Source organism: Bidens hawaiensis, unplaced genomic scaffold, assembly GCF_021521415.1.
Source record: "Bidens hawaiensis isolate Kalapana, Puna unplaced genomic scaffold, B.hawaiensis_p1.1 tig00004283_1, whole genome shotgun sequence".
Taxonomy (NCBI): domain Eukaryota; kingdom Viridiplantae; phylum Streptophyta; class Magnoliopsida; order Asterales; family Asteraceae; genus Bidens; species Bidens hawaiensis.
Window position 1 is genome coordinate 2,010,838 of NW_027491258.1, and position 20,028 is coordinate 2,030,865.

At 39.6% G+C, this 20,028-nt stretch overlaps 1 protein-coding gene across 1 annotated transcript; it reads right to left on the bottom strand.

Moving 5' to 3' along the window:
* Positions 1-12,535: 12,535 nt before the first annotated feature.
* Positions 12,536-15,929, bottom strand: LOC143626245 (putative cyclic nucleotide-gated ion channel 14). The gene is made up of 7 exons (XM_077096394.1): positions 15,683-15,929; positions 15,057-15,594; positions 14,334-14,546; positions 13,933-14,234; positions 13,748-13,859; positions 13,410-13,646; positions 12,536-13,295 (listed from the first exon to the last, which is right to left on the bottom strand). The coding sequence occupies exons 1-7, from the start codon at positions 15,709-15,711 to the stop codon at positions 12,567-12,569; spliced, it is 2,160 nt and encodes a 719-aa protein (XP_076952509.1). The 5' UTR covers positions 15,712-15,929; the 3' UTR covers positions 12,536-12,566.
* Positions 15,930-20,028: the final 4,099 nt, after the last annotated feature.

Consider the following 20,028-nt stretch of genomic DNA (forward strand, 5'->3'; position numbering starts at 1 on the left):
CACAAAATCTCCACACACCCGGGCTGATTTGCTGAACCATCTGCATGCTCTCACAGTAATCAAGGTTGAGAGCTATCGAGTTTGGGCTTGGAGTTCCTTCTATGTCTGCACCATAGGCCCTGTAGAGGTTGTAGATCCAGGGGCCACCAAAGATCGGGGAATTTCCTCGGGCGGTGGCATTTGTCATGAATAGCTTGCAAAATAGCATAGTGATATTGCATGGTATTTCATTTTTCATGCAGTACAATGCCCAAAGATCCCTTAGGTTGACAACCCCTTCGCTCTGTCCTCGAGCTGTGACGGTATGACTCAGCAAACAGTGTATGTACCTCATGAGCGGGTCACGCTGTGCTGTGCCTTTTGAAACGCTCGGTCTATACCTTGTTCCATAACTCAACTGTTCCCAAGCTTCTTCCCTAATGGCACCTGCTTCACCTTCATCATCATCACCCTCATCTGTAAAGGTTGTTTTAGCCTCGAACTAGATATCTGTGTCAGTTTCTTCGGCCGTGTAAATACCCAAATCAATTCCCAGTTGAGTGACAGAAGTTGTATGCCAAACACCCCCACATCGAAACTCGATTGCCTTGGTATCCCACATGTCAAACCTTTTCTTTTTCATGTTGAATGAGGCTAGGAATTCCTTTGTAAGTTCTGTTACTGAATCCCCCGTTTGGCTAAAAACCCGTCTCCAAGGTCCCGTCACAATGTTTTGTTAGCGGTCCCATTGGTTAACTTGTCTGAGGGTTTCTTCGCATGCATGGATGTGAGCTTAAGGATATCTGTTAATCTTTCGTTTGCCAATCGGTCCTTAGTCTTGCGGTTTCTGAAGACTAGGAATGCATGAAACTCTTCCCCATACTCGGCCATCTGCAATTTATACTTAAATTAGTCAAAAATCGTGAAAGATTTTCAATTTGCTGAAACAGAGAGCAAAGCACGGCGGCGTGCTTTCAGAAGCACGGCCCCGTGCTGTTACTTTTGGTTTAGTTCCTTTGATATTTAACTTTTTGGTTGACCACGACTCGTGTTGTTTTGGGCACGACTCGTGTTTTTTTTATATTGATTTCTAACTTACTCAGACTCGAACCCTCGTTTCTAACCGGTTATATCAATTGGGTTTAATGGTGTGTCGGTTATTTATGCTAATACCCAAAACCCGAATTGTTTCTTTCAGTTAAACCCTAACCATCAAACTTTCAACAATCTATTCATCATAATCAAGCATAATAACCCATATCCTTTTCGGGTTTTGACCTGATTTGGTCGATTTGAACAATTTTAGGGTTAATCTAAACCTAGAATTACGAATTTGAATAATGAAATTGTTAAATTAACATACCTTAGGTTTAGAATCAAAGATTAGATGAAGAAATTAGCAAAATAATTGAAGGTCGGCGGTTTCTTGGTTCAGAACACAGTGAAAAATAGGGTTGGTGGTTGGAGAAAGTTATTTTGTCAAGTTAAAACTCGTCACTGCCCTGACACCAAAAACACGGCCCCATGCTTTTAGAAGCACGGTACCGTGCTGCTTAGTGCAGACAGTATTGTTTTGTTTATTTTGTTTGTTGAGCTTGGTTTGTTTTTACTGGGTTTTTATTTTCTGGTTATTTTAACATGGTAATTAAAAATCCTGGATTTCATTAAAACATAAAGTTCGTCAAGCTTCAACGGCCACCACCCCCGAACAAGTCCTGGATGTGTGGTGGTGCTCGTTTGGCTTCCAAAAGTTCGTCAAGCTTTTTGTTGAGCATGACGAGTTCTCGGTTGAGAAAGTTAAGTTTGGAAGTCACATCTTTGTGGTGGCCATCCACAACATGGAAGTTCTCGAACCTAAGCAGGTCGACTTTGTTAATCAACTCGACCACTCGAGCCTCGGTTTGCATATTGCTCTCAACTTGATCTCTTACGATGCATTGGAGTCTCATGATTAGCTCCTCAAGGAAGGAGGATTCATGTTGTTTCCCCTTTTTCACTGGCTTTCATTCAACCCGTTTTCCTTCCATTTGGGTAATTTGTGTTTGGTGTGAATGGAATAGTGAATTTATGCATGCATTATATAGAGACTGGAAAGTTGAACACGACACCGTGCTTTAAGAAACACGGACCCGTGCTGCTAGAAGAATAAATGTTTCTGAGTCAGAGAATTGTACGGAGTCAGCGCGTATCATGCTGAAGATTCTGGGGTGACCACGGCCTCGTGCTTAGGAAAGCACGGCCCGTGCTTTTTGTCACAGTGAATTTCCTTTTAATTTTTCAACACGATTCAAGATCCGAAATTTTTTAAAATGACGTTTATTGTAATAATTTGGAAGATTGGTCATCTAAAAATTACTTTTCATTAAAATAAGGGTCCTAGAACAATTACGGGATAAGCCCGGTTTTCCTAAGAAAAAGAAAATAATCGGGTTAAGCTTGAAGTCCTAACACATTGTGCTTAATGCACTTGTTTACACATAAAAGCATAAAATTAAGTTTCCTAGAGTTCCCCGAAAGGCTCTCCTCCTCCGAATGGTCCTGGTGGTGGAAAATACGTGAAACCGAGAACTTGAAAACGAAGTTGTTCGTTGATGTCTCGGAGTTCCATTTTCATGTTTTCCACTGATTCGGTGAGTTGCACAAGACGCATCTCAGCAAGGAGATTCATTTCGGTGAGTTCTTTCACGAGTTCTTGAAGTTTCAAGAGAAGCTCGGTTTTGGAAACATGACGGGCATCGTTTCTCGGATGTCGGGAAACGGGAATTGCTTCATTCATCTCAGTTGGCATGCTGAATTTTCAGAGGGTTTTTGGTTTTGGTTTTGGTTTGTGCAAGAAATGTAATGACACAAGGTGCCTTTTATAACCAAACAGGATACCGAGCACGGCACCGTGCTTTTGGAAGCACGCCCCAGTGTTTTTACTCTGACAATTCTGTTACAAACCAGTCTGACTGAGAATTTTGCAGCGTAGATGTCGGCCCGCATTTTTAGGCACAGGGCCGTGCGTCTGAGAGCACGCCCCCGTGGTTTTTCAAAATTTTTTTAGATGATATTTATTTACAAGGCCTAGTTTTGTGAAGGTCTTGGCCAGACTTTGTTTCCTTAATCTCTTATTTAAAAAGTTTGGAGGGTTAATACCTCCAAAACTTTTTTAAGTGGACCGTCGATGTATGGTTTTAATCGATGTCCATTTACTTTGAATTTCTGGCTGTTTGAATTTGAAATTTCGATGGTTCCATAGTCAAAAACTGTTTCAACTACATATGGACCTGTCCATCGGGATTTCAGTTTTCCTGGGAAAAGACGTAAACGAGCGTTGTATAACAGTACACGATTGCCAACTTGAAATTTTTTGTTTCCTTTTAAATGAGCGTCGTGTATGCGTTTAGTCTTTTCCTTGTAGGATTAGGAATTTTCATAGGCCAATGTTCTCAGTTCCTCGAGCTCACAAATTTGATCTTCTCGGTTTACTCCGGCGGACGTTAGATCAAAATTCACTGCTCTGAGTGCCTAGTAGGCTTAGTGTTTTAACTCTACTGGTAGATGACATGCCTTCCCGTAAACGAGCTTGAAGGGTGTCGTTCATATGGGAGTTTTGTAGGCCGTCCTAAGGGCCCACAATGCGTCATCTAACTTTTCTGCCCAATTTTTGCGATTCATCCCCACACTTCTTTCCAAAATTCTCTTAATTCCTCGATTTGAGACCTCTATCTGCCCACTGGTCTGAGGGTGATATGGTGTTGCTAGTCGGTGGTGAACCCCATACCGTGTTAAGACCTTGTTCATCAGGGTGTTACAGAAGCGAGTACCTCTGTCGTTGATGAGGGCTTTCAGAGTACCGAATCTTGAGAATAACTTTTTCAGATATCGTACAACTACTCGAGCATCGTTGGTGGGAAGAGCTTGTGCTTCTACCCATTTAGATACGTAGTCGACTGCTACAAGGATGTATTTATTTCCGAATGAGTTAGGAAATGGCCCCATGAAATCTATCCCTCATACATCAAAGATTTCACAAATTTGAATGCCTTTTTGAGCCATCTCATTTTTTGATGAGATGTTCCCGGCTCTTTGACAAGCATCGCATGCTTGGATCAAAGTATGTGTATCTTTGTATATAGTGGGCCAGAAAAATCCTGCATCAAACACGTTCCTGACCGTGGTGGCAGTACCGTGGTGTCCGCCTGTTGGTCCTTCATGGCAATGTTTGAGAATGTCTAAGGCCTCCTTGCCTGCTACGCACCTACGAATGACTTGATCCGCACCTATCCTAAACACGTATGGATCTTCCCAGAAGTAAAACTTAAGATCGGAGAAGAATTTCTTCCGCTGTTGATGGGTAAGTCCTTTTCTGAGGATCCTACAAGCTAAGTAATTTGCGAAGTCGGCATACCAAGGACTTTCGGCCTTTTCTTCTATGACTCCTTGAATGTGCATGAGAACCTCATGTGGGAAATTATCGTTGATAATTTTTTCTTGAAGTTCTTCGGGAGTTGGACGTTCTAAACGTGAAAGATGGTATGCGGCTACATTTTATGCTCCCTTCTTGCCTTTTAACCTCGATATCAAATTCTTGGAGTAGTAGGATCCATCGGATGAGTCTGGGTTTGTCATCTTGTTTGTTGAATAGGTACCGTATTGCAGCATGAGCGGTGGAAACTATAGTTTTGGAAAGAACTAGGTATAATCTAAATTTTTCAAAGGCAAATACTACTGCTAGTAACTCTTTTTCAGTTGTGGTGTAATTCTCCTGTGCATCATTAAGATTTTTACTTGCATAGTAAATTGGGTGAAAATGTTTTTCTTTGCGTTGTCCGAGTACGGCTCCAACTGCAAAGTGACTTGCATCGCACATGATTTCGAATGGAAGGGTCTAGTCGGGTGTGGTCATGATTGGTGCGTTGATGAGTTTGTCTTTTAGTGTATTGAATGTCTCAACACACTCCTCAGAGAAGACGAATGGTGCGTCTTTCTCTAGAAGTTTGGTCATAGGTCTTGAGATTTTTGAGAAGTCTTTTATGAAGCGGCGGTAGAAACCTGCGTGACCTAGAAAACTTCTAATGGCTTTGACTGAAGTTGGCGGTGGAAGTTTGGATATGGTTTCTATTTTGGCCCTATCAACTTCTAGTCCGTTTTGAGAAATCTTGTGACCTAGAACAATGCCTTCCTTCACCATAAAGTGGCATTTTTCCCAGTTGAGAACTAGATTTACTTCTTCACACCTAGCTAGCATTTTGTCTAGGTTCTTCAGACAATGATCGAATGAGTCTCCAAAGACTGAGAATTCGTCCATGAAGACTTCCATAGAGTTTTCGATCATTTCATGAAAGATGGCCACCATGCAACGTTGGAAGGTGGCAGGAGCATTACATAATCCAAATGGCATTCTTCGGTAAGCGAAGGTTCCGTATGGACATGCAAAAGTAGTTTTCTCCCGATCCTCAGGAGCAATGGGAATCTGAAAGTATCCGGAAAATCCATCAAGAAAACAGTAGAACTTTTTTCCAGATAATCGTTCGAGCATTTGATCTATGAAAGGAAGTGGAAAATGATCTTTTCTTGTGGCATCATTAAGCTTCCGGTAATCAATGCAAACTCGCTAGCCTGTGATTGTCCTCACTGGTATTAGTTCGTCCTTCTCGTTCATTAAGACCGTCATTCCTCCCTTCTTGGGTACTACTTGAACGGGACTAACCCAAGGTGAATCCGAGATCGGGTAGATTAATCCGACATCAAGCAGTTTGATTACTTCCTTCTTCACCACATCTTGCATGTTGGGATTGAGACGTCTCTGATGTTGGACCACGGGTTTGTATTCTTCCTCCATGAGAATTTTAGTACAAAAAGAAGGACTGATGCCCTTGATATCCATGATCTTCCATGCGATGGCTTTCTTATGGTTTTTGAGAACCTTAAGAAGTTCGTCTTTCTCTTATTTAGAAAGATTAGATGAAATAATTACTGGGAGTTGAGAATCTTTTTCTAGAAAGGCGTATTCGAGATGTTTAGGTAGTTCTTTTAACTCTAAGGCTGGTGGTTCTTCGATTGATGGTTTTGATTTTTCATTGTTTTTAATGATTTCGTATATCGTTTCTGATTCTTCGTAGTAGTTGTTAAGATTTTCGTTCTCTAAATGGGTTTGTTGAGTGTTTTGTCTAAAACTTGTGTTTCTAAGGGGGTATTAATGGAGGAATCTCGCATATAGCAACTTACGATGGAGTCTATGATGTCAACACAATATAACGTGTCATCGTGCTGTTGCGGACATTGCATAGATTTTCCTATGTCAAAAGTGATTGCCTTGTCATTGACCCTGAGAGTGTGTTTGCCGGTGCAGACATCAATGATAGCCTTTGCGGTGGCTAAAAAGGGTCTTCCTAAAATTAGAGGTACGCTTTTGTCTTCCTCCATGTCTAGAATCACAAAATCTACTGGGAAAAACAAACTTGGAAATTTTGACAAGCATGTTTTCAACAATGCCCCGAGGATATTTAACGGATCGGTCAGCTAACTGGAATGCTCATGCGGGTGGGCTTTGGTTCTCTTATCCCTAGTTTTGCAAAAACCGCATAAGGCATTAAATTAATACTAGCTTCTAGGTCAGCCAGGGCATTGCTAACAGATAAATTTCCTATGAGACAAGGGATAGTAAAGCTCCCTGGATCGGTCATCTTTGTCGGTAGCTTGCTTTGGAGGACAGCTGAACATTCTTCACTTAGGGTGACATGCGAGAGCTCCTCCAGCTTCCTTTTGTTTGTTAGCACTTCTTTGAGAAACATGGCATATTTTGGCATCTGAGCGATAGCTTCGACAAAAGGGATGTTAATATGGAGTTGCTTAAAGAGTTCTAGAAACTTCCCATACTGGGCTTCCAATCGCTCCTGCTTTAGTCTTCCAGGGTATGGAATAGGCAGAACATAGGTTCGGACTGGCTCCTTACGCTGTACTGTGCTTGTTGGGGTCAGCCTTTCCTGCGTTTCATCAGGAGACTTTTTCTCCATAACTGATTCTGAAGTTGGTGAGACAACAGTGGTTGTACCACTCCTGAGTGTAACAGCGTTAGCTGTTGCATTCGGGTTGGTGATTGTATTGCTTGGAAGAGTGCCAGGTGGTCTTTCGGATAATTGTCGGGAAATTTGTCCGATTTGGGTTTCTAGGTTCTGAAGTGATGCTTGTTGACTTTTGAGATCGGCTTCATGTTTTAATAATACTCCGCTGATATCAACAGCTCTTGAGTCAGCTTTCTTTTCTGCTTCATTCGTTTTGGTCATTAGTTGGATTAGTATTTCTTCGATCTTTGAGTAGCTTGGGTTTTGATGGCTACTAGAACTTTGATCTTGAAATTGAGGTTTAGGCTGGAAGCATTGATTCATTGGTCTTTTCTTGAATCCGGGTAAGGGCTGAGTGTTACCTCCGTCTTTCCAGCTGAAATTCGGGTGGTTTCTCCATCCTGGATTGTAGTTATTGCTGAAAGCGTTGTTCTGTCGAGCGATGAAATCGACCTCTTCCATGGCTATAATGACTTGTTTACAGTCACTTGTCTTATGATGTCCTCCACAAGTGTCACAGGCGGGTCTGGTTTTTGATAGTTCGGCTTGAAGTTGTTCGAATTTTTTAGAAAGAGCTTCAAGCTGTGCTGTGACAAGAGTGTTGGAGTCAACGTGGTGTATTCCTTTATGGGTAGGTGTAGATCTTGGTGGGTTGTAAGCAAAACTCTTCTTTGCGGCCTTTTCCAGGACTTCAAATGCTTCGTTAGGTGATTTGGATCCCAGGTCTCCACCAGCGATTTGGTCGATGGCCTGTTTGTTTTGACTGGATTGTGTGTCAAAGAAAGTTTGAACTTGTAACCATACGCTCAGTCCATGATGTGGACATCTTCTTAGAAGACTTTTGTATCTTTCCCATGCTGCGTGTAACGATTCGTCATCATCGGTCCGGAATCCGGTAATGCTGGCTCGGTATTTGGCAGTTTTATCGGGCGGAAAATATTTGAGGAGAAACTGTTCAACCATCTGGTCCCAAGTGGTAATGGAACCAGAAGAAAGAGATTCTATCCATTCTAGGGCTTGGCCCCTTAGAGAGAAAGGAAAGAGTTTGAGTTTGATTTGATCTTCTGAACAGTTTTGGATTTTAAAGGTTCCGCAGATTCGTAGAAATCGAGATATGTGAGAAAGAGGGTCTTCGTCAAGGAGACCATGAAATTGAACTGAATTTTCCACCATATGAATGGTGCTAGATTTGATTTCGAAATGTTCGGTAATTTCGGGTGGAGTCACTCCATTGCCGTAGCCTTCGAGAGATGGCTTGGCATACTGGCTCATGTTCGGCTCATTGTTCTGGGCCTTCATCATTTCTTCGGTTTGATTTTCTCCTGATGTGGTGGCGTCTACTGATTCGTCTTTGATTGCTTCTGCGGTTTCTGTAGTCCATTTACGTGCTTGTCGACGAAAGAGTCGTTCCGGTTCAGAAAGTGGAGAAAAAAGCTCACGCTCAAAAGTAGAGGACATACATGAGGCTAAATCAAAATAAAACTAAAGTAAAAGTTAGCTAAAGTTAGTCTAAATTAAGGGTTAGTCTAAGTTAAACTATAAGTTATGATAAGCTATTCTAAACTATCTAAGGTATAAGTTAATTAAGCTAAGGTAAGGTAAGGTAAATAAAGGTAAAAAGTAGGCTAGCCGTAAAATTATATATTTTAATAAAAAAAATTGAAGATAAAATAGAAGTTTAAAAATTTGTACAATTATAGACAATGATTAAATTAAAACTTGGATCGTTCTTAGAAACGTACCGTGTCCCCGGCAACGGCGCCAAAAACTTTGATGTGCGTGCGCTTGCGTCTTAAAATATGATGGGTTGGATATCTAGCTTTTGCACAAGATCGTGTTTTAAATTTATAAAAGTGATTTCTACAAAGACTAAACACACACAAAATAGGCCAGTTTACCTATCGTATATGTAGAATAGTATTGGTAAGAACCAAGTATCGATCCGTGGACACAAATGTTTCTAATAATAAATCGTTGTTTTACTTTAATCGGAGGTTTTAATCTTTTTTGGGGTAAACTTTTCGAACTTTTTATAAAATATAAATACTTATATATAATATATAGGTGACCAAGACGAGAGATTCTAAACGAGTTGTTCAATTATGCGAAGGTTACCATCTAAGATCAAGAATCTACTCCATTTTAGCATTGATAATTAATATTCAAACATGTGATAAACTTGCCATAACAATATATGATAGATAGCTTCTTAAACCGTAAGTGAGCATCTTTAGCACTAAGAAGATAACATGCGCATTTTAAAGTCCACCATTTCCTAATGTCATGTCATCTCAATGATGTCAATTTAAGTTGGCAAGTAGTTTCGTAAAGTAGAAAGATTAGGATTGACTTCGATTTCTCAAATACCAATTCTAACAACTTCGGGTGGTTGTTGTTCATCACACAACCTCCCCTTGGTTGATTTAAGTAGGTTATAATTACACATTCCGTTAACATATGGTTTCTTTAACTAATTTGATATCCTAAGAAAAGCCATTTTCGGATTACCAAGGTTTAGAAAAATACACCATAACTTATATCTCATCATTTCTAAGTACAATATAAGGATCCATGTTTCGATAATGTATCAAAGTATTTCTATCTTTCAAGAACATGAATCGATCATGAACGATTGCCAATGAAATTGACAACCACCAACTTTGAATTAGTAATTTAAGATGGTGAAACATTTCTCATCAAAAGATAATTGTAACATAACCATGTACTTTACTAGATTACATCACATGTCTTGATTAATTATCAAGTAAAACAAAGCTTCTTCATAGATTTTAGATGGTAAAAGGAGTTTAGCTCATAAAGAGCATAGTGATAAACATTAAGATGATTGGAAATAACAAATACAAGATTAAACTTGGAACAATCTAACCAAATGTAGATGAATCTTTTTTCTTAATGATGGTAATGATGGTTGATGATGATGATTAGTGGTGATGACCTCCAAACCTTCAAACTCTTCACTAGATCTTCAAAGTGAGTGTTAGTGTGTGTTTTTATAAGTGAAAACCGGAGAGAATTCTTTTCAAGGCACCCCAAATGAGTGCAACATGAGCCACTATTTATAGGCAATCTGGATGGTGAGGCACGGCCCCGTGCTTGATGAGCACGCCCCCGTGCATTTTTATGACATGTGCCAGATTTGTTTTGTCTTTTGTGTGAGGTGGCAACGGTCCCGTGGTTGGTAGGCACGCCCCCGTGGTTTTTAATGACATGTGCTCAATTCTTCTTTGTCTTTTCTGCATTCTCGTCCACGGCCCCGTGCATGTTGGGCACGACTTTGTGCTTCTGCTTCCAGATTTTGTCTTTTATTGTGTCAGAAGCATGGGGACGTGTTTCTTGAGGCATGGGGGCATGTTTCTTTGTTTTCTTCTGTTTTTCTACGTCTTTTTGCTTGTTTCTTTGTTTGGGGTTTGGTTTCACCTGAAATTATGTTTTATTATGATAAGTAGCCTTTTATGCTATGTTATTAGATAGAAATTGCAGTTTTTAGAGATTATTTGATGCCGAAAAGATGTATATTTCTATGTACATCAAAACCTTATACCAACAACCCACTTGAAATTTCCCCACTCAGTTTGGTGACCTACAACTGGAACATCTTGTTTGTACTTGTTCCCTCTGATGTTATCATCTTCACTCTCTCCAGGTGAGTTAACATCACCATCTGAATCCTCATAGCTGCTGTAAGTTTCTACATATGAGGGCCCTGCATCACCAGATTCTTTCAAACCTTCCTCAACCAATTTACCAGTTTCTTTCAAGCATTCCTCAAGCGCCTTATTTTGGGTTGCAACAACCTCTTCACGTACTTGTTTTCTTGCAACAATTGAATCTCTCAGCTCTTCATCATCAGATTCATCATCATCCAAATTGACATTGTAAGACTCATCATCAGAATCATCACAGTCTCCATCTAACTCATCTGAACTACTATCAACTGGTGGTGAAGTGTTTGTAACTGGTGGTAGTTCAATTGGTGGTGTAGTACTGATAATTTGTGGTAGTTGACTAGGTGGTGAAGCTGGAAATACCTGTTTTCTTGCTGTAAGCTTGCTGTACCTCACAGGACTCAATGTTAGATGAGAAATGGTTGGCTGGGATTGTGGTTTACTATGCATTGTTGGATGAGTTAGGGGCTAGTGGGCTACATAATGGGTTGGGCTTCAGTGTTAGTGGGTTGGGATTGAGTGTTAGTGGGCTGGGATTCAAGGCTACTGGGTTGTGGTTTGGGTTTCCTTAGTTTTTCGATTTGAACGTATATAACTAACCTTTCATCAGCTTCAAGCAGAGATGCCATCTCGTTTACTACTCCATCACTATTTAAATGTTTTACCCGACCATCACCAGGTATTAAGCAATATAAGAACAAATCCTCATTCTTTTCATATGAACCATAATCCATTGCATAACCTAGTATCTCAAAATACGAAAGCTTATCAACCTCTAACCCTAATGATGTTGTTTCCCCCCAACATACCTTAATTTAGGAGGATTGACATCAAATTTCCCACCAGTCTTGAAGTCGATATTGATATTATCACCCATTGTTTCAATCGTCTGGCCCTAATGATGTTCAATCGTCGAGCAATTAGGGTTCGTTCTTCGTCTACAGAGTATTAGGGTTGTTGAGATAGAATTAGGGATCGTATTGAGTTAGGGATTTATATTGAGTTAGGGATTTGTATTGATTTACAGATTGTATAAAGTGAGAGACGCCACGTAATGTTACACTTATACGTTATACACAGTCAGCCGGCCACGTAGACGTCCACGTAATCTAATTTTTGACAGCTCGGATGGCCACGTCAGCAAAAGACTAACGGAGTTAACATCCGTTGGTCGCGGCCCGTTTAAAACAAATGCATATGTAGTTGGTACTGCCAGCAGGCAAGTGTAAAGTTGGGATGGATATTTACCAATAGACAATAGTTTGGATTATTTAAAACCAATTTTCCTTATTTTTATGTATCATGTGTATGATATTATTACAAATATGTATATCAAAGTGACTCAAAACTTGGTTAGATATTTTCTAAAGAATATACTAATCAAAATTCAAGTTATAAGTGACAACTACATTATAGTTCTTTTGCTTGTATAATCATACATTGTTTAAACAAAATTATTCAAGAAAACATAACCATTGGTCCATAAGTCAAATATTACAATAGGGACGGATATCGGGTCCGCTGTAGTAATCACTTTTCTCAGGATTATATCATCTGGTAAATATTGATAATCAACGTTTTTACCATAACTATATCACATTCAATATTGTAATGTCCCAGTAATAAAAATTATAAAAGCAAACAAATGACTATAACTCTTGTTATATAACTATCTAGATATCAATAACAAACAGAGTTAATCATTACTAACCTTTAATCATGTTTGTTCCAACATTTAACAGTACATATAAACACACTATTAGTTATAAGAATACCAACTTTGTAACTACACAAGTATATATGATGTCCCATGTACCATCATGTATCATACATATCCTGTATAAATTAAAAACTAATCATCTTCTGGCTCAGCAGAAAAATCAGGCTCTTCAGGCTTCTGCAACTTAATCAAATCAACATCCTTTGTTTTCAATATCCCACGCCTCGTGTTAGTAGCGAATCTCGAAGCTAGTATCGTGACATTGAGCGGATTCGCGTTGTATGACGATGCATCATCATGATGTTCAGTTTCATGATGATCATGATGATGAACATCTTCATCGTCATCAGGACGATACGATGATTCGCTCATACTCAAATTCCATTGCATTCTTCTCTTCTTTATTCGTCTCCAAGCCGCTTGAATAAAACACGCAGCCCATGTTCTCCAATGATACGAGTAAAACCGGAAGGTGTGTTGTAGTTTCTTGCTGTGTAACCGTCTGAACTGATTTGCAACGAACTTTAAGTCTTCTGCGCGTAATGCAAAAGCTTCCACTTCACTTAATGCTTTAACGGTTCGTGTGGAAGATGGTAAGTTCAGAGTGGATTTCGGGAGTAGGGCCCACGCGAGCAACTCTTCGCCACAAAAGTCACCGGGCCTTAATGTGATTGAGTTGAAAAAGCCCGTTCGGCCTCCGTTAGTGGTGGAGCTATCGAGTCTTCCTCGGATAATAAAAAGCATCTCTGAAACGGGATCACCTTCGCGTACTATGTATGTGTCTTGGGTGCTTAGTGACGACACTAACCGCTCGCATATAGCATCGAGTAGTTGATCATCCATTTGAGAGAAAAATGGAACCTGTGAATTATTAATTACAAACTTGATCAATGTAATACAACTTGTTTGACCCATTTGCCATTTTTTTTTCATTTGGCCCGTTAGATATAATACAAGAAAAGGTGAGCATCTTACACGTCGAACAAGATCAAGACACAAGTGGCGTTGTATGTCTCGACGAAGATCTGAAGGCAAATTACGCAAAATAGATTCTTCATCAACACCGCGTGTTGCAAGCCACTTGTACTGAACAAACTTACGAACACGTTCTTGCAAATCATGAGGTAGCTGTCTGTGTCTCATCCATGACTCAGTGTCTCGCCTTCTAAGCCTCCATTCCTCAAGCCTTACAGTGATGGATTGCAGATATGTCTACAAAAAAAAATGAGCATAAAAATAAGAAAACATACATTGTTCAACCAATATATAAATAAGATTGGCTTGTCATGTAACAAATAGACTAGAAACATTACCTGCATATTTCCTATTAAATGAGCAAATAATACAAGTCCCATTATGGCAATGAGTATAGCGAACGATGTTTCTCCAATAAATGTGCTTGTGGACAAGTTTTGTCCATATGAACTGCATATAATCATATTTAATATACTAATTTTTTTATGTAGTTCAAAAAAATGTACAAATAATAGAACCATACCTCAAGTTTTGTAATCCCCACCACAAGCAATAGAAGTATTTCTCAAAGAAATTGGCGGAAACAACACCTTTTGCAACAGCAGGTCCAAATATTCCATATTTGAAACCTGTATCATTGTCTGGATCACAAATTTGAAAAAGATTTGTCCCGTTGGCCCATATCTTCCGTCCGTCGTCGTTGGACGAACCACAGTCCAAATAACGAAGTGAACACATCATTGGATTATTATCGTGTCTGCAAGTCGTTTTCCAACATGTTGCGTGTCGTTCAAATGACAACAAGTACCATGATGACCCTAAAACCTACCATAACACACACACATGATGATTTAGCCAATAAAGACGAAAAAACTTGTAACTTTAGAGGTTTAAAGATTGGACATCAAAGAGAAAATTACTTACATGACTAGCTAACATGTACAATACAAGATTATATGCTGCACCGGCCCAAGCAGTTTTGGTGACAACTCCAGTAGTTTTAATGATTTGAGAGCTTAAAGGGAATATCAGATAAAGTCTTGGAATGTATTGGAGGAGCACAATAAGTACTAAAGCGTTGGTAGTGTGATCCGCACTCGGGGTTCTTATTGCTGGGATAATGAACCATATGACAATCTGAGTAAAAATTATGAAAGAGCACCATGTGAGTTTAAATTTCAATTTTTTATAACTATATACCATAAGAATGAGAACTTATATATCTGAAAATTGTGATTACAAACTTCGGTTAACAACGATTCTACTATTTTATAACCAAAGTTACCAAACAATCAAACACACAAAGTAAAATTCACTCATAGCAAGCTATTGATAGGATCTGAGGGGAGGGTGGGCCCGAGCTGCTCCCATTGACCCCCCCCCCCCTCCAAAACATTTTTTTACATGTAGAGTATAGTAATCCACTAAGGGAGTCAAAACAACAACAAAACAAAATGTTACTAATAATAACATTAGTAGACTATCGATAACAATACGTTTGCAGTATCAGTATCACATAATCACTTTCAAAACGCACATCAAAGCACAACCACAATGCCAAAAACATTTCAACTTCCATACAAGACTAACGAGACGTGCATTTTAACTTAAAAAGATTATTTAAATTAAAACCAAAATCATACATACCTGCGGTAGAGGCAATGTAGCAACAAGATCTATAAAAAAATTCGACTTCAAGTACCTCCTCGCAATCTTCTCCTGATCCATAACAAGTTCACCTCTACCCAACACTCTCGAACTCGGCGAAACATACGCAGTCCTGAACTTAATAGCTATATTCAACATATAAAACACATCCGCCATCGTGCGCAGACACGTAACAACAATCCCTAACTTCAAATCAGACAACATACATGAAGAACCACCACCTTCACTTTCAACAGAAGGCAGATAAAAAAACAATGGATCCACAAAAAGTGCCACCAAACAAGAAAAAAGAAAAATCCTATTCCACTGTAAAATCACATCACTTCCAGGATCCAAAACCCTTTTTCCCTTTGACTCGTTACTTTCTTCAGGGTGGATTCTTGATCTCCCTAATTTAATAATACCAACATGATTAGTACTTGAAATTGGTCTACTTTTACCAGTATTCATCAACAATGGAGCTGAAACCTTGTGTTCAGGTAACTGTTTTTCTGGGATTTGCCAAGAATGGTCAAACCTGTGTAATTTGTTCAAAATATTAATATAACAAAAATGTGGAAAATGCATAAAGGCGTTAACTTTATAGCAAAAAGATGAGATTTAACCTGACTTGCTTCTCTGATTTGAAGTCCATGATGGTGAATTGGGGTAAATCTTTAATCTTGAACAGTACCCATATTGAAAGCTTGCATTTTTATTATAAAGTTTTGATTTTTATTGTGTGGGATGAATGTTAGAAGTTGAAAGTTAGAATCTTTTTGGGATGGGTTGAGAGATATGCATTTGTACATGGATTGGTGAAGAAAGATCACAATGCAGAAACCCACACAAGATTTTGATGAATGAGCTGACACTGTGTTTTTGTGAAAGAAAGAGTAGACTACAAAATACAGTCCTTTAAGTATGCTTTGTTTTACAGTTTTGATTTAAGTTTTTTCGTATGGTTTTGGTCTAAATTCTGAAGTTGCTAATGAGAGATTTGGTGGCATCTTAATAGTCATTAAGAGACTACCTTTTAATGGTTTTTAACCTCTTAATGGTTAATAGGTGGCGTCAAGTCTGAATGATTAAGAGGTAGTCTTTTAACCATTTAGATTTAAGGTTTATGAACCATGAAGAGGTAGCATTTTAATGATCATTAAAAAACTATCAATCAGCCCCTTAGTCAATTCATAAATATCTTCTACCTAATATAATAAGTTCTAACGAATTATCAAATCTAAGACGTATATAGAAAAGTGAAGTATATAGAAAGAAATAAAACATTTAAAGTAATTCAAAATCAAGATAATTAGATAAATATTAATAAAAGAAAATAAAGTCGTAAATTTGATCCAATTGATATATTTCATTTGCATCTTGATAGCGGTTTTATTAAAAGGCAAATTTTGATTTACATTCCGGGACTTAAAGTTAGATCATTGGGCTATTTAAAAGACTTTGTCTCTATTACTAGGCCACCAACCCGGACACATCTTAATCGAAGATGGATTTGCCTTTTTTTTTTCATTTTTTTAACACTAAAATAGATTTTGGATAACATGATAAGTAGGTTGGCTATTTAAATCGAAATATTTTAATTTTATTTATAATTTAAGTTCTATGAAATCTGATTTAATAATAAATGTTGAACGAATGTGAAACTAAAACGTTGTTATGGATGAAAGATTATAAATTGACAATAGATCTCTTACACAATAACCCTTACACAAATTATTGAGATAATTGATCGAGTTGAAATACTGCTACAATAACAGAAAAAATTGTCACTAAGCTAAAACTTCAAAATGACATAAACTTAAGGGACTATTTTGTAATTAGTTTAGAAAATCTATTTTCTTGGTTGACTTTTAAGTGGTAAAAGTAGAAAGAAGAAATACATATGTTCCCCGTAAATTTCCAAAATTAGCATTTTTGTCCAAAATTACCTCCATGCTTTGTTAAACCGATAATAAATAATAATAATAATAATTATAATAATAATAATATGTTTACTAAAAATATCAAGTGATACTTTAATTAGTCAACTATAAGTGATCTTGAACCATAAAGAAAAACTATTGTCTTAGACTGAGACCAAGTCGACATATTAGAAATCAATCGCATATTGTTTGCTTGTTATGAGTCGTCAAAGTTTAATTGTTCGGTTATTTGTTTCTGCTAAACTAGCTAGGCCGAAACAGTTTTTATAAGAAAAAAACAAGTTTGAATTGTTGATTATTTAAACTTGTTTTTATGTTTAGAATGGCCAATTGAAATTCTTTTTTTTTCTTTAAGAATTTTTGTATTTTCTGTATATTATTAACCTTTAATTAGTTATGACATCTCTTTATTTTTAAGGTTGTTATATGAGTGGTCCAAACCATTGAACTAACAGAGCATAGCATATGGTATGATAAACTGTCGGATTTATAATTATTGATGATAATTAGATGCTCATAGTAATTCATACTTTTAGCTCATTTTCATTTTTCCATATCAAAATATAATATCAATATCACATGTATTCACAACAAGAAAATGTTTTTCACATTTAAAACAATGTGCTGTATCCAACTTATGCAAGTACTCGTTGTCAATTTGGAATGGTAAAAATACTCCAACACCTTGGAATGGTAAGGACATCATCTGATATCTCAATCTTATCTTGCAATCTCTTAATATACACTTATATTCAGAGCAATCTAGTCTGATTCTCACGCCGGAGGGTGGTCACAAGGAGGAACCCCCCCCCTTCTCAGTGACGAGCTTACGGTGTCTGTTTTGCAGGTCCCCTGAAGAACAACCTTCTCTGCTGGACCTCATCCTCGTGGGAAACATTACTTAACCCCCAGATTATCTATAATCTGCCCGTGGGTTCACTTAGTGTTTCTTCATTGGCGCCATCCGTGCATAAAAGCTAGAACTAATTTAGTTTTTTCAAAATTTCTGAAGAAATGGTTAACGTTACTCCGGTCCCGAGGCCAGTAACCGACCAAGAAACCCCAGTAACCACAACCCCAGCAACTGGGGGGAACACCGGCGGTTATACAAATCTTACGAACACTACCCCGACTACCCAAGCCGGGGCAAGTGCAGTAAATATTCCACTGGGTTCACTGATGCCCAGTTGGAAAAACGAACGAGGGCCCCTCGCCAAACACTAGATCAAGTGAAGGCGTGGGCCGAAGCACGTCAGAGAGAGTTCCAAACTGAATTGGATGAACGCTTGCGTTCAGTTCAACAGGCTGACGAATTCGGCAGTACTCGCCAACAACTCAATATGAACGAGTGCGAGTACTCAGACGAGGAGAGAGAAGAATCCGATACCGACGCAAACCCTCGCCATAAGGCGAAAGGGAAGCGTAAGGAAACGGACTTCCAGCCGAAAAGGAATTTTGGGGAAGCTTTTAAACCAACGAATGCGGAGAGAAACCCGCGTGACTTCTCCAAAACCTTTAGGCCAACTGCTACAAATGCAGGAAAGTCAAAGTTCGCAAGGGACATTGCGGAAGCAATCGCCCCGAGAAGTGCCAAACAAATGTCCAACATTGGCACTTATGATGGTCTATCCGACCCAGACGACCACTTGAACAGATTCATTGCGGGGGCAACCGTCAGTAACTGGACGGAACCCACGTGGTGTTATATGTTCCAGATGACTCTGGTTGGAGCGGCCAGGGCATGGTTCGATCGTTTACCGGTCCACCACATATATGACTGGGCGGACTTTCAGAACAAGTTCAGCCAGCACTTCAGCCAACAGAGGAAATATACTGAAGAACAGTGGACGATCCTCAACTGCGTTAGAGAGGAGGATGAATCTTTATTAGACTTCATCACCCGCTTCAACTCCAAAAAGCTAAGTCTCGGCAACATAAGTGAAGATCTTGTTCGCGCCGCTTTCATCCAAGGCGCCGAATACCCGGAGCTTATCCGCACATTGACGGGTAAGGATGGCATGCCATCAACATGGGATGCCATCATGACGGCGGCCAAGCGCTTTGCCGAGACAGAGAAGCAACTGGGAAGGGATCTTCCCCAGAGTACACACCTCTACACGCAGAGGACAAGAGAGAACAATGTCCGGATCGCCCGGCAGAACAAAAAGAGGAAGCTAGGTATCTGGCAGTCAAGGGTAAACTTTGACACCTCATCCAGCTCTCACCCTCTTGTTGGCGGAAGAAATCACACACACCCTTCAAGCCAAAAGCACCGGTGGACGCCACTCACCAAAAGCGTCACGGAGATATTTGCCACTGAAAAGCTACCGTGGCCAAAAGCTCCAGTGATCCGGCACCGACCTAATGCGGATCAGAGCAAATCCTGTGACTTCCACGGGACAAAAGGTCATGGTACGGAAGAGTGTACATCCTTGAAGGATATTGTTGAAGCATTCGTCAAGGATGGAAGACTGGCACACCTGGTGGCATCAATCAAGAAGGGAGGACGTAACGACAACCGGTACCGAGGCAACGGACGAAAGCCCGTTGACATCAGCATCAACATGGTTCATGGTAACATCAGAGGAAGAAAAAGGCGAACGCCAGAACCATGTGCGTGGAAGGAAGCTGAGGTGCGCTTCCCGCGAGTGCCAGGAGGACCCAGCAAAGAAGGCCCTATCGTCATCAAAAGCCAGCTGGGGCACTACATCACTTCTCGCACTCTTGCTGACAACGACGCCTCGTCAACGGTGATGTACAGGCAGTTCTTCGACAAGCTAGATGACGAAGACAAGGAACGCCTGGAAACGATCTGCGCCTCGATGGAAGGGTTTGATGGCAGCACAAACACCCCCCTGGGTATCCTATCTTTCCCCGTCACTCTTACAGATGGGAAACACTCCCGCACAGAAGATGTGGACTTTGTCGTGATGAGGAAGCCACACCACACATACGACATTCTCTTCGGGAGAGACGGGATGGCAAGATTCAACGCCGTGGTATCCTCAGTCCACGGCATGATGGGATGG

What these genes read in the sequence shown, in the direction of transcription:
- LOC143626245 (XM_077096394.1), bottom strand. Translation starts at nt 15,711, where the DNA reads ATGGACTTCAAATCAGAGAAGCAAGTCAG. An exon ending in TGGGGATTACAAAACTTGAG is followed by an intron (nt 13,860 to 13,932) that starts GTATGGTTCTAT and finishes GATTATATGCAG; the next exon opens with TTCATATGGACAAAACTTGT. An exon ending in GTCTTGATCTTGTTCGACGT is followed by an intron (nt 13,296 to 13,409) that starts GTAAGATGCTCA and finishes AATAATTCACAG; the next exon opens with GTTCCATTTTTCTCTCAAAT.